At 34.2% G+C, this 14,145-nt stretch overlaps 2 protein-coding genes and 1 non-coding gene across 7 annotated transcripts; 1 reads left to right on the top strand and 2 right to left on the bottom strand.

Annotated features, from left to right (window-relative positions):
* The first annotated feature begins 476 nt into the window (after positions 1-476).
* On the top strand, positions 477-3,223 carry LOC107429083 (probable UDP-arabinopyranose mutase 1). The gene is made up of 4 exons (XM_016039734.4): positions 477-893; positions 1,445-1,695; positions 1,795-1,963; positions 2,691-3,223. The coding sequence occupies exons 1-4, from the start codon at positions 576-578 to the stop codon at positions 3,033-3,035; spliced, it is 1,083 nt and encodes a 360-aa protein (XP_015895220.1). The 5' UTR covers positions 477-575; the 3' UTR covers positions 3,036-3,223.
* A 1,192-nt stretch (positions 3,224-4,415) lies between these two features.
* Positions 4,416-13,083, bottom strand: LOC107429040 (uncharacterized). 5 transcript variants are annotated; one of them, XM_048463081.2, is made up of 14 exons: positions 12,816-13,082; positions 12,587-12,694; positions 12,328-12,462; positions 11,152-11,739; positions 10,901-10,997; positions 10,405-10,731; positions 9,737-10,234; positions 8,427-9,442; positions 8,258-8,343; positions 7,959-8,177; positions 7,336-7,464; positions 6,392-6,757; positions 5,678-5,793; positions 4,416-4,763 (listed from the first exon to the last, which is right to left on the bottom strand). In XM_048463081.2, exons 2-14 carry the CDS (start codon positions 12,623-12,625, stop codon positions 4,657-4,659), a joined length of 3,723 nt encoding a protein of 1,240 aa, XP_048319038.1. In that variant the 5' UTR covers positions 12,626-12,694; positions 12,816-13,082; the 3' UTR covers positions 4,416-4,656. The 5 variants fall into 5 exon arrangements, with proteins under 5 accessions (XP_048319038.1, XP_048319036.1, XP_048319037.1 ...); XM_048463079.2 differs by having other exon boundaries at positions 10,456-10,731; positions 12,797-13,082; XM_048463080.2 differs by having other exon boundaries at positions 8,499-9,442; positions 12,797-13,082.
* A 149-nt stretch (positions 13,084-13,232) lies between these two features.
* Positions 13,233-13,304, bottom strand: TRNAD-GUC (transfer RNA aspartic acid (anticodon GUC)). The gene has a single exon. It is a non-coding gene; the product is annotated as a tRNA-Asp (tRNA).
* Between the last annotated feature and the right edge of the window lie 841 nt (positions 13,305-14,145).

Here is a 14,145-nt window from a genome sequence, read left to right on the forward strand (position 1 = left end):
TGTAAATATAATAAAAATATTTTAAAATTTATTCAGATTAAAACATAATAAAATAAATTTTGAAATTTTAAAAATAAATTATTATTCTTTCAAACGAAAATCTATTCTTATGAGAAATTATTATTATCAAATTTAAAAATTTATCAAATATAAAAAAATTAAATCTACTAAATATTTCTATATTTATTCCACAAATCAAAAATATTTAACTAATCATTTTTAATTAATTTTTATTGTGAAAAATTATAAATGAAATTATAACAAAATTAAAAATATATAAATAAAAAATTTAAAACGGAGAGAAAACTAAGAAAAGGAAAAGGCCATTTTTTTTTAAAAAATAATCATAATATATATATATATATATATTAAAAAAAAAAAAAAAAAAAAAAGGAGAAAGGATATTTTCCGAAACCTCAGGGACATTTCTGATATTTTAGCATACGCACACCAGTATATATACACGACAAAAGCCCACTTTCCTCGTCGTGTCCATTTAACTCTTTGAAAAACTCTTCTTCTCTTCCGAGTACATCTTCTCTGCAAATTCTCTTTGTTTCTTCGTGGTTTCATCAATGGCTTCGGTGAAACCCATTCCAATTCTGAAAGATGAGCTCGACATCGTGATCCCCACGATCCGTAACCTGGATTTCTTGGAGATGTGGAGGCCGTTCTTCGAGCAGTATCACTTAATCATTGTTCAGGATGGTGACCCATCGAAGACCATCAAGGTCCCTGAAGGCTTTGACTACGAGCTCTACAACAGGAATGACATCAATCGGATTTTGGGTCCCAAGTCTTCTTGCATTTCGTTCAAGGACTCTGCTTGTCGCTGCTTTGGCTACATGGTTTCCAAGAAGAAGTATATCTACACAATTGATGACGATTGCTTTGTAAGTTCACTGCTTCAATTTTCCCTTTTTTCTGCTTTTTCTTTTTTTTTCTTAGTTCTAAGTTAGACTCTTGTTTCATGGCTGAGAAAATTTAAGGTGGAAAAATGGATGTTATTTTCTTTTCGTGTTTTTACTTTTATATGGAAAAAAGTGTTTTGGGGATTTTGAAAATTGTGTTTTACAAGATGGGTTTTGATTCTTTTGCTAAAAGGGTTTTATGCTGTGAAATAAAGTTGGAGTCTTTATTTGCTATTCGGTGGATCTGGATCTCGATCTGCTTGGATTCTGAAGATTTTTTTTTTAGATTTGGCGCCAAAAATTTCCAATTTTCTTTGGATCTGTTTGATGAGCAATTCGTTTCCTCTATTTAGTGGTGGTATTGTTCTCATTGACTCTTTTGGAAGTTTACAAGCTATGATGGTTTTTTGGAACTGTGTTGGCTATAGTTTGCTATCTTTTCAAAGGAGATACCCAAACAGAATATTGTAGCTAGGAGCTTTGAAAAAAATTTACATTTTTTTTTTTTCTTGTTTATGATTTTTGTTGTGTAGGTTGCTAAAGATCCATCTGGGAAAGAGATCAATGCTCTTCAGCAGCATATAAAGAATCTCCTATCTCCATCCACACCATTCTTTTTCAATACCCTTTATGATCCATACACAGAAGGTGCAGATTTTGTCCGCGGATATCCTTTCAGTCTCCGTGAGGGTGCACCTACTGCTGTTTCTCATGGCCTCTGGCTCAATATCCCTGACTATGATGCTCCCACCCAACTTGTCAAGCCTTTGGAGAGAAATACCAGGTATGTTTATCAAAGCCAATTATGAGTATATGTTTGTTTTGAACTTGAAAATTTTGGTGTTTACTAATTCTTAGATTGTATTTATCTCTGTTTTTACAGGTATGTTGATGCAGTTTTGACAATACCCAAGGGAACTCTATTCCCCATGTGTGGTATGAATCTAGCATTCAACCGTGAACTTATTGGACCGGCAATGTACTTTGGACTCATGGGTGATGGTCAGCCAATTGGGCGATACGATGATATGTGGGCTGGCTGGTGTGTGAAGGTAACTTTGTTTATTGGCTATCCCTTTATCTGTACACATTTAAAACTAAACTAATCATTTGTGGATGTTACGAGCAACTCACTAATAGGCATATTGTATTGCTATTATCTTATGGTGACTATTCCAATCTTCTTGTCTTTTCCTATCTCACATTATATATATATATATATATGTATATGTATCCATATATTAAAAAGAAAAATGTGAGAGAACTACCTTGAGAAAATATCATATTTGTTCTGACATCTAAATCATCTTTAAAATGTTTCCAAAACAACTTGGGTGAGTAGCCATTGTTGGTGAGCATTGGCTAATCTGCTAATGTTCTGATAATGTTTTAAGGACCATGACCTGCAGATAATATTTTAAGACCTTGATCTGGAGTCCGTATCTGCAAGTTTTGTATTTTTTTTTTCTTTTTTTTTTTTTTTAACTTTTGTAATAACGACTACAAGTTTTGTGAGACTGAAGATTGATAATGCCGCATGGTGTCACATTATATGTACCATGCTATCTAATCTCCACATTTATGATAGGCTGAAATGATACTACCATAGAGTAGTCATATCAAATTCTTAAAATTGTCATCGAAAAAGATTGTAGTGCACATTGCATTGTTCCTAATTTGAAATTGTTTTAATGCTGCTAAAGCAATATTTGTTGAATCTCTACTGCCATCGAGATCTCACATAATCGTCTTTATAATCTTGTTTTTATGATCTTGTAGGTTATATGTGACCATCTGGGATATGGAGTAAAGACAGGTCTACCCTACATATGGCACAGCAAAGCCAGCAACCCATTTGTGAATCTTAAGAAAGAGTACAATGGTATCTTCTGGCAAGAAGAAGCAATCCCATTCTTCCAGTCTGTTGTCCTTCCAAAAGAATGCACTACTGTCCAGAAATGCTACATTGAACTTTCCAAGCAAGTCAAGGAAAAGCTTGGAAAAGTTGATCCCTATTTCAACAAGTTAGGAGACGCCATGGTTACTTGGATTGAGGCTTGGGATGACCTTAACCCAACTGGAAGCAACTCTGAAAAGATACCCAATGGCCCTATTACGAAGTAGACTCTGTCAACAAATATTAAGCTTCCTAGCTCTCAATTACTAGTTTTTTTAAATTATTGTTAAACTATTAATATCATTATTATTAGTAGTATTACTATCAATATTATTATTATTATTATTATTATTTACCTGAAAGTTTGATTATTATTATTTTGATTAATAATATTTTTTGGCCTTGGAGTGGAGGAGCTTTATAGCGTTTTAATATGTAGTTTGATGGATTTAGTTTATTTATGAGATATTATTGTTGAGTTTTAGATTTAATAAGAGGGATATGGGATTTGAATTAGGGAGTTATGGAGATTTATGGACAAAATGACGGAGATTTATGGACAAAACAATGGAGACAATTGTAGTTGAAGTACACCTTATCTGTTACTTTATGGTCAGTTGGAGTTCTTTTACAATCTAAATTTGAATATGGTGACCAAACTTTGAAATTTGAAATTTGAAATTTGAATTGTAGCGTATTTAAAATTTTTTATAATTATTTTGTCTGATAGGCAAAGGTTACGGGGACACGCAAGAGTTTTTCGTTTTTTTGGTTTTATGGTAAATGAGGTTTTTTGGGTTGTTATGGTCAAGTTTGAATTGGGTCACAAGCCACTTTATTGTGGAATGATTCAAATGAATAATTTCAGTTGAATTTGAATTGATTTTGACTTTATGCTTGGTAATGGGAATTTATTGTGGAATGATTCAAATAAATTTTCAGTTGAATTTGAATTGATTTTAACTTTTTGCTTCGTTATTGGAATAAAATTGAATTCTCGAGGGACTTAATAGGTGGAACTCAAGAGAAGTGGGAGAAATTCTCATTTACCATACCATCTATTTTATAATAAAAGGCAATTTCTGAAATCTATTTATCTATTTTTCTCTTGTACGGGACAGATCATATACCACTTGGCTCGTTCTCTTGAACAATCCAGATCGCAATTTACCAATCTGATACCAAAATCCCCTCCCCAAATTAAAAAAATAAAAATAAAAATAAAAGAAAAAAGTAAAATAAAATAAAACACAAAATTAAACCACTTAGACTCGATTTTCTCTTCTGGTAACGCATAATTTGCCTATGATTTCGTCCTCTATATATATATATATATATATATATATATTTCTTTTTTTCTCCTTCCCAAGAACATCCAATCCATGAGATGGTCGCACTACGACCACGTTTTCAGTCTCCTATTCTCCAAAATAAACGGTGTAGTAAATGCATTTTCTTTGTTAAAATGCTATATGATGTATGTGTATATATGGATGTTTCACCCAGAAAAAATGTATATATATATATATTTATTAATTATTTACACATAAACACAATATTGATTAGAAATTTTAAAAAATCGTAAACAAAAGAATTGAAATAAATGATTTCACTTTAACCATGGAAAGAATTTAATCCATGCTTAATCAATTAAAACATTAAATTTATTGTTATACACAAGTTGGGAAAAAAAGAACTTATGAAGAATTATACACCTTTTACCAAGCTGAATGTCAAATTTTGTAACCTATACATTAGTATAATGCGTATCGATCATGTCAGTATCTTATATGGCAATCAAAGACTGAAGGCATGAAAGAAGGGTTACTTGTTTCCTTTTATTTCGCATTACTTTTTTTGCGAGTGTTGATAAACCAGCAACTGACAATCACCACCAGCTACAGCCACAGCACCTGATCTTAAATCATCAGTAGCAATACATGACACACTGCCACCTGACCACACAAAAAAGAAGAAAAAAAAAAAAAAAAAAAAGAGCCAAAAACAAAAAACAGGAAAAAGAGTACAAAAATCAGCAGCAAAATTTTGGCCATAACTTGAACATGACAACGTGGAATTCGATGCTGAATAAGCCAAAATGAAAGACATGAACATAGTTTCAAAAAACACAACAAGTGCTTCTAGCATCACTTCATAATTGTTCTGCAAATTGCAGCATGTCATAATAACGATAAAAGTGATTTTGAGTAAATTGAGTTTGCCAAAAGTGCATGTTCAAAAACCATGAGCCCTTGCACTCTTCTAAGTTCCAGTAAAGTATACTCAAGTTTGTCAAGCTACTATTTGATATAAACTTCCAGAGATTTTCTTCTGCCAAGTTGTGACTAAATTGTCTCGATGAATCATTTCACAGTGGATATGATATCAAAACAATAACGCTAGGCGAACCGATTTGTTTACCAACTGATGTGGCCGAATGAAATGTCATTGTCTTATATTTAGTTTCATTTTTTAAGAGTTCACTTATCCATGTTTATGCCATATATAATTTTTCAACCAATAAAGTTCTAACATGTCACCATTGCCACATCACTTGATGAACAAGTTTGTAAACAACTTGGTGCTAACACTACTGTATCAGAAAATTGCAAAATGATATCTACCAGGGACCTTGAGGGTGCTTTTCCATCTCAAATACATCTATAGAAATTGTGGCACGTGAAATATGCAGATTCAGAGGTTAAAGAGTGCAGTTCTAATATTTCAGGCTGGTTATGAGCAGAAAACAGTTAAGAAGATATATATATATATATATATACACTATGAGACTAATTTTTCGTATACTATGCAATAGACAGCAAGAAAATTTATATCAATGGAAACCTTAGTGGCAATAGTCGATGCTTACCTTTGAAATGATGCATAGTGGCAAGTTTAGCTCCCGTAGACATGTCCCACATATACACAAGTCCCTCATATGTACCAATAATACCGTGACCAGCAGATGCCCCAACGGCAGCAGCCCTGCACAGAAAAGCAAAGCTGCAAAAAGTCACTTCTACAACAACTACAGCTAAATCTTAGTATCTGAGACAATGGAAAAGGGAAATCTATGTTCTTAATGTCAGTTACAATACAAGATATTATATTTTCATCTCTACCAGAGGCAATACTCCAAATTAGATTCCAGAAAAACAAAAATTCCAGACTGATTAGTATATCAGTCTTGAATTTTTATATTGATTTTCTGTTAGTATATTGAGCTCCAGACTGATAGACGATAAGCTATAAAATCAAGGCCAGTTGAATGCTCAAGGAAATTATAATTATTTCTAGCACATGCCATAAGCCTTATTTCACAAAGTATCATCATGTAAACATTACAAATCAAAATGGAGAGATGCCATTCCTAAAACACAAATTAATACTTATGTTGCATGTTTCACGTAATAATCTCATTTCTAGTCTGCTACAGCAACGGAGTTAATTGCAACACTTCTATTTATAGTAAGTTGATCACAACCCTAGTAGACTGAAAATGGAATTATTCCACTTAACACTTTAACTCAACAATGTATTAAATAATTCAATGCCAAGGTTTGTAAATAACAATTCATAGCACCTTGGATCCAATGTAGTTCCTAATATCACCACATTATTCACCAGTAGGGCAAGCCTCCAGCATCCTACGGAATTCGTTTGACTATCTTCTGATATATAACCATGTTGAGTATCAAAATCAGATATGACTGAGACAAGAAGCCAGACAGCAATATCCTCCCCTTCTATTGGGAGTAAGGAAGGATTCTTGTTCTGCTCTGAGAACCACATATTTGTTGCAGCCATCATTCTACTGACATTTTCTTCTACACTAGACTCACTGAAATGGCCTTTCATTTGCCAACTAAACAAACCAACCGGAAAGAATTCACAAATAGAAGTGCTTGATGCAGAGAACCTTGAAACAAGAATTCGTTTTGAAATGTCCCTGAAGGAAGTAAAATTTGATGCTTGTCAGATACTTATCAAACTATACAAGAAACAACACTTGATATTCTTCAATCCATATAACGAACAACACCTCATATTCTTCTATCCAAACCTTTTTTAAATTTACGGACTTTTAGGCAAGTATATCAGGAAGAACCCTTTTTTAAATTTATGGATTTTTCTGCAAGTATATCAGATGTGGGTTCTTCTCCAGTCTCCATCATAGAAGACTAATGACAAAATCAAGATATCTTTGAGACTATTGGAAGACAACTTATGCTGTGAAAGTTCTGTTAAATATATGTTGGTTATGCTCTTTTTTCTGATCTAGTAAACATAAATTGTTATATTTCATAGATCATTATTAAAGAAGACCTTCAGACCACACAATACAGTAATTATCAAACCCATGAGTACACACATTGTATGCCTATAGATTTATGGTACATCTGTTTATTATGTTTCCACAATGCTGATAAATATCTAGATACATAATTTACAACCATTGCTTATTTCATTTGATGGAATAGATCAGTTATAACACATTGACCTCAGTGATAGTGGAAAAACACATACCATAAACTAAATTCACCAAAACCATTATGGCCAACAACAAGATGATCACACTTTGGAATTCTCTTCAACTCCACTATGCCAGGGGATATGCAATTGTTAGCTGGTAGAATAGTTTTGTCCGTCTCTGCACTGCAAACAGTAAATCCATATGAATATCAAAGTTAACAAATGTGAATGAAATGGTGTAAAGAATCTCTGGAGACACCAGATGACATAATAAGAGTGTGTTACCAAAAAGAAAGAGAAAAAGAAAAAAAAATGAAATTCTAGTCAGCACACACTCATAAATTAATAGGAAAGGTTCATAATTTCCCTGAACAACGGTTCGTTCACATTGATAGCAATTTCTTACAGAGTCTGCTGCAGAAAACAGTAGAACTGTGAAGCATGATATGTCGCTGATGGCCTAATGGGTTAACAGTTATTTTAGACAAAATGGTCAAGGGCCAAGTGGTACAACTTTATTAGAACAACAAGATAGATAGCAGTCATTGGTTTAACAGAACAAGAAGTTTACTGCCACGAGAAGAAGCCTAATGCAGTAAGACATTGCCACAAAAAGGTAATCATATGGTTATAAAATTAGAAGGCGGAACTCAATAGGCAATTTATCAATAACTCACCTCCATGCTGAATTCATAACCCAAAGATGTAATCTCCCACTGTCTCCAACAGCAACAAGATGGTCAGGTTCACAAACCAATAGGCAATTTAACCGGTCAACCGTTCTCAATTTTGTGACTATTGAAACATATCCAACTTTTACATTTACAATCTTTACTGCATTCTCTTCAGAGAAGTTTAATGCACATTCTGAGCACAAGCAAGTAGTTCTTCCTTGCCTGAGAAGTTGTAGAGACAGTTATTACTAATTGTTTAATGTATTTATTTTGTATAATCAGAATCTGCAGAAATAATCAACCTGCAAAAAGGCGTTTTGATGCAGTCAAGCAAAACAAGGCACTGCCCATCTGGAGTGAATTGCAAACCTGATCTATCCAGAGCAATCTGCCAAAGTGTATCACAAATATTGTTAGCTATTTGAGAATACGAAAAAGAAGCTTATAACCTTTACCTGCATGAAAACTTACTTCTCTACCAAAGTAATCTTTCAAAACTGGTAATGTTAGTATTGTGTGCCCAACAAAAGATGGAAAACCAACCATCTGTTCTTTAGTTTCTATCTTGTAGATAAACAGGTTCCTTTCCTTGTCAACTAGAAGTCCACATAAAACACAAATGTGGATTTCACTGTCCCTTGAACCCAACAATATTGACAAAACAGGAAATGGGTGGAGATAGCATCCCACAAGCTCAAAGATGCTCGATAGCTCGTTTTTAATCTCCATTTTCTTAGCCTTTAAGCCTAAACTATATGGAACATCCTTGGCAAGAGATTGAGAACCCTTAAAATGTGTCCCCTGTTTCTGAGCTGATATAGAACTGTATGACATTACAAGGTTCCTATGTCCAACCACCTTCTTGTCAAAATGGGCTTGAGATCTTTTAAAATGTGAAACAAACTGATCTTGTGCCTGAGCAGAAACCATACAGTTTAGTTGAATATCAGAATCCGTAGCAGGATTATCTCTATGCAAACCCACCAATGGCCCACTAAGCTGGGGTTCATCATTTAATAGATCATTCTTATGTGATTTGTCAACAGATGGGCCCATTTTCAGAGTCCCAGAGGCAAGCAAAGTTTCTATGGCAGGATAGTTTTCATTGACAGTGCTCTCCCCAAAACTTCTGCATATAATATTTTCTGAGAGTGGTTCACCATTTAATAGATCTTTCTTATATGATTTGTCACCAGATGGGCCCATTTGCAGATTCCCCGAGGCAAGCAAAGCTCCTGTGGCAGGATTGTTTTCATTGACACTGCTATCTCCAAAACTTCTGCATATAATACTCTCTGAGAGTGGACCATTGTATTTTTCTTTCATTCGAGATATCGATTGATGTTGATCTTTTCTTCTAGAATATACCAACTTTGGGACTGGAGTCAAGGACATATTTCCAGTTTCTGCATCCACTTTCTCAAAAGTTTCTTTTCTTGATATATTTGAGCTCAACATTCCTCTTCGACCACAATCATCTGCCACAGCTGTAAAAATACAACTAATATTTGGTTACTTAAAATGTCATATAGAATTACGATATTTGGGTTTTGAAGGGAAAAAAACAAATCGTATGCATTTAAGACGCCTAAATGGTAGATATACTGAAAATGAGAAATAGATTTTGCTCATTATATATTAAGTAGCTCCTAAAGTTTTGCATACACTGGTAACTAACCTCATGGATTTAACTGAAATTGAGCAGATCAACTTCCCACATTTTCACAGTAGTGAAAAAATTAACACACAACTTACATGATTGAGTTGGGTTGATGCATTACCTTCGGTTTTATCAGGTGCAGTCTTGAGGTTTATCTCATGAGGCATTCTTACAACATCTGAATTTTCATGCATATTCACACAAGCATCCCTGACTTCTTCAACAAAATCTCTTTTTTGGGAAGAAGCGCATGTTGGAGGAGACTTGGATATATATACATCACCCTCCTGATGAACTCCATTTGAATCCATGCATACTTCATCACAGCAGAACACATTTTTGCTTCCACTGGTCTCAAGACGACAATCTATTGACTCATTATGCTCATCAACACTGCCAGACACTCCATGAGTGTTGTGAGAACATGTTTCCTTATTTAAACAAGCACTCTCTTCAGCATTATCAGAGGGAAATGTATGGTTGAATGTATCTTCAGCATAATGATGGTTCACTACATTGTTATGAACAGCACAATTGTTCGGAGCAACTGAACCAAGATCAAGGCTCTGAATATCAATCCTCTCCTTTTGTTCCACATTTTCATTCTCAGGCAAGAAAGCTGCAATTATGATAAAGAAAATCATTATCCATGTAGAAGAAAAGATTCAAACTATGCTTAAGAAAATCCACACACTCAAATGCATTATCAAGGGGGGAAAAAATAAAAATAAAAATAAAAGAAATTAAAGAATAGAAAATCAGAAAGAACAGCTTTTAGGGAAACAGCACCCTTAGATGGAACATCAGTTCCATTGTTGTCCTTCTGAGGAAACATCCTACATGGAAAATCTTCAGAAGGGCTAACAGAAGGCTTCTTCTTCCTCGACGCCTTCTTGAGTAGTGGAATTGCTTGTGGAAGTAGAAATGTCATCATTTCTTGACCAACTGAATCAAAGTCATTCTTTTCCTGACTTCCACTTGAATTCGATGTGCCAACTTCTTCCAGGTGGGAGTCAGCTATCAAACCTTCAGAAATGACCATGTCTACTGCAATTAACTCTTCTTTCACACAAGTTTCTTTGTCCCAGCTGGTTGGAGAAGAATTAGAACCATTATCTGCATTTACTTAGTATCAGTTACTGAAAGATGAAGAGGCAGGTGATACATTACTAGAAGTGGATGGCAAGAGCTTGGTGGGAAGTTACAAGGGAAGTAGAGAGTATTACCAAAATCCCTTGCATAAGATTTAAGGTATCAAACGAATAAAGATCAATATCATTTATACCTTGACAATCTTTTGATCTTGTAGTGTCTCCATTTTTTATTTCCCGTGCCATTGGAAAAGCTAACTCTCCCGCTTCAGTATCTTGAAAACTATGTGGCTGTGGAACATCAAGAATGTTTCTCATGCTATACAAGTTGACTACAGAACAGTGACACAAATTAACTAGCCAATTACAACAAATCAATTTTTTTGAACAAGCATAGAAAAGTCCACTTTTGGCAGTAAAAAGGAAGCAGGGGAGATGTGCTCACAGTTTTTTCCTCCATAGGTGAGCTGCTGGCTACTCCAGTGGATTTACAATTTTCCAAACCCATATGCATCCTTGCTTCCTGTGGAGGGGCTGTAAGCTCTCTGAGATGATTGGACATATCAACAGATTTCAATTGCAAGCCATCTTCTGAAACATGACTCTTTTCTTCTTGAACAGGAATTAAATCCACTGACAGCGGCAATGATGCTGGATGCATACCAATACCACTGTCTTTGTTCAGAACGGTAAGAGAAGAATTTGCAACGGTATGATTTCTCAGATTCCTTATTGAATTTGAAGCCTTAGCAACACATGTGAGATCTTGAGGTCTGGGCTTTTTTATATTTTCCCCACTGACTGACTTTTCATTTATGATTTCCCGTCTCCTACTTCTCTTACCAGTAGTATGTGGTCTTACCAAGTATGGCAGTAAGTCAGGATATGTACATGTATCAGGGCAACGGCTATCATTATCTGCTTTAGAATCCAAATTGCTCAAGCTACATAAATTCCGCTCTGCAGTTCCATTAACATTTGCCACCAATTCTCTAAGTAATCTCTGGACAAATGGATTTTTGAACCCGAAAAACTGCATATGAAAGACAAAAGGAGAGAATTGAAATAATCAGAAATAATGGTTAGGGAAAGGACAAAATAGCATGGTTTAGCAGAAAAAATATTTCAAACCATGCTGAATACTTGTAACGAGAACAAGTAATACATATATATAACGACAGAGCAGAAGCATAGAACCATTGAAATTGCCAATAGCAACACACAAAGAAAAACATTATTCAATTGCTTAAACTGTTCCAATTGTAGCTGGTCAAATTTTTAGAAACATTGGAAACAAGAAACCCCTAGTCCCAACTCCAAACCCCTTCCCACGCTTACAATTTACCAATTTAACCGAGTTCAAAGATCACAAGCCAACCCATAACGCACCCAACATTACTTGTTTAGTAGGACATCAGGGCGAAAAAGCAATCAAAACAACTACTAAACAAAATAAAAGTAAAAAGTTCAATGAAAAGGCATGTTCATATGTGTAAATCATTTGTTATAAACTATTAATACGAAAATGTACTCGTAGCTGTTTTGTGCAACTAGCAACATCAATTATTAATGGTGATTTGGGGAGACCTGACCATGTCTCACAGCACTACATAGAAATTACCTCCACACCATCTATTCTGCAGGAAAATCTCTTCCCATGCCAAATCTTCACCCCGGGACCAAATTTCTTCTGAAATTTATCCCACGCAATATCAGGAGTTTGTCCAGAACATGAATGTCCATCAGCGGAGGAAACCTGCAAAACCGAAATCCGCCATACTCATCTGCTTAAATCATGTTTGCTTAAATCATGTTGCAATTACAAATCGATTTGTCATATTAAATACAAAATCAACAGGAACTGGGAGAACAATACAGACCAAAAACAAAGGTCCTTTAAGACCTTCCTGAATTTCCATCTTATATGTACCACCATTATGGGCTCGAACAGCTTGATACCCTACTGGATATGGATACCGATCTTTCCCCTACAAAAACCACCGAAAATTCAGTCAATTTCCAGTGTAAAATCAATTGTTAGGAAAATTCAGTCAATATTCATTTTCGATTAAAAAAAGGGAAAATCGAACCCTAGAGGAGCTCCAGTACTTCTTATCCCAAGTACCGCTGTAGAGGGAACCTATGGAGGTGATTTCTAGACCGTCTGGCTTTTCTTCTTCGGCTTCGCGCATTTTCGTCAGGATTTCGAATCAAAAAAAAGAAAAAAAAAAACGAAAGGGAACCAGTTGTCGTCAAACTTGCAAAGATTTCAGAATCGCAGAAAGAGAGAGAGAGAGAGAGAGATTCAGTGGCGGGAACGAAAATCAGAAATGTTTTTATTTTGCGTTTTCTGTTTCCCTCCAAATGTCGCAGAAAATGTGGCATGGAAGGAAGAACGACTGTATCGTGTCAAAATATGGGCCTGGGTTGGATATTTATTCTAATCAATAACATATACTACCATATACCCGGCCCAACGTTTAACAAAAATTAAAATTTAAAATTGTTCGTAAAAAATGACAAAAACGCCGTTGCCGGGGATCGAACCCGGGTCACCCGCGTGACAGGCGGGAATACTCACCACTATACTACAACGACTTGATATGCTTAAAAATTCCATGACATTTTCTAAATTAATTAGAAATTGATCATGAAAAATCAAACGTGAAAATTAATATTCTTCTTTTTTTTTCCCTTGGAATTACATAATCTGGTTGAAGATTATTAAGAACTAAAGGAATATAATAAAGCTCCCGAAAAGGTGAGAGTAGACTATTTTTTTTTTTTTTTTTGGTCTTTCTATTTCATACTTTTTTGGCAAATCCGATTTACCACTCTATTTTTTTTAGTTAATTTTAAATTCAGTACAAATAGGAAGAGAAAATTTTATACAAATTAAAGTTTAAACTCTCAACATAAAAATGTATTTGCAGTAGTTATATATATATTATTAGACTAAACTTTCACATATAATGGAGGAGAATAAAAGAAATTCTATAAACTTCAAACTTGTTGGCAATGGTAGATATCATTAATGATAGGTACTGATTCTAAAGGAAAACCAAGTGCATGTTTGGTAATGTATTTTTAAGAGCTAAAGACACTTAATTGTTTCACAAAATAAGCATTTGGCAACGTGAAAAAAAATAAAGCAAAAAAAAAAGAAAGTGTTTAATGTTTTTATGACAATAACCTAGTAGATGTTTTTCTAAACAAAATGTGTTTTATATTTTAATTAAATTTTTAATTGTTTAACATTGTTCATTTCACTTGTAAGAGCATTTTTTTAACGATTTTTAACCAAACACCTAATTGTTTCTTTATAAAATGTTATTTTACAAAAATGCTAAAAATAAAAATCACTACTTTTGAAAAAGCACTATTGAATACATTTAAAAAAAAAGGTAATAATAGAAGATCAGATAGTATAAGAAAACAT

The sequence above is a fragment of the Ziziphus jujuba genome, chromosome 12, assembly GCF_031755915.1.
Source record: "Ziziphus jujuba cultivar Dongzao chromosome 12, ASM3175591v1".
In the NCBI taxonomy this organism is placed as follows: Eukaryota; Viridiplantae; Streptophyta; class Magnoliopsida; order Rosales; family Rhamnaceae; genus Ziziphus; species Ziziphus jujuba.

Coding starts and splice junctions, on each gene's coding strand:
- LOC107429083 (XM_016039734.4), top strand. CDS start 576: ATGGCTTCGGTGAAACCCATTCCAATTCTGAAAGATGAGCTCGACATC. Junction 1,696..1,794: donor CCTTTGGAGAGAAATACCAG/GTATGTTTATCA, acceptor CTGTTTTTACAG/GTATGTTGATGCAGTTTTGA. Junction 1,964..2,690: donor GGGCTGGCTGGTGTGTGAAG/GTAACTTTGTTT, acceptor ATGATCTTGTAG/GTTATATGTGACCATCTGGG.
- LOC107429040 (XM_048463078.2), bottom strand. CDS start 12,898: ATGCGCGAAGCCGAAGAAGAAAAGCCAGACGGTCTAGAAATCACCTCC. Junction 10,998..11,151: donor CACCTATGGAGGAAAAAACT/GTGAGCACATCT, acceptor GATGTTCCACAG/CCACATAGTTTTCAAGATAC. Junction 5,794..6,391: donor GGAACTACATTGGATCCAAG/GTGCTATGAATT, acceptor TTTTCTGTGCAG/GGCTGCTGCCGTTGGGGCAT.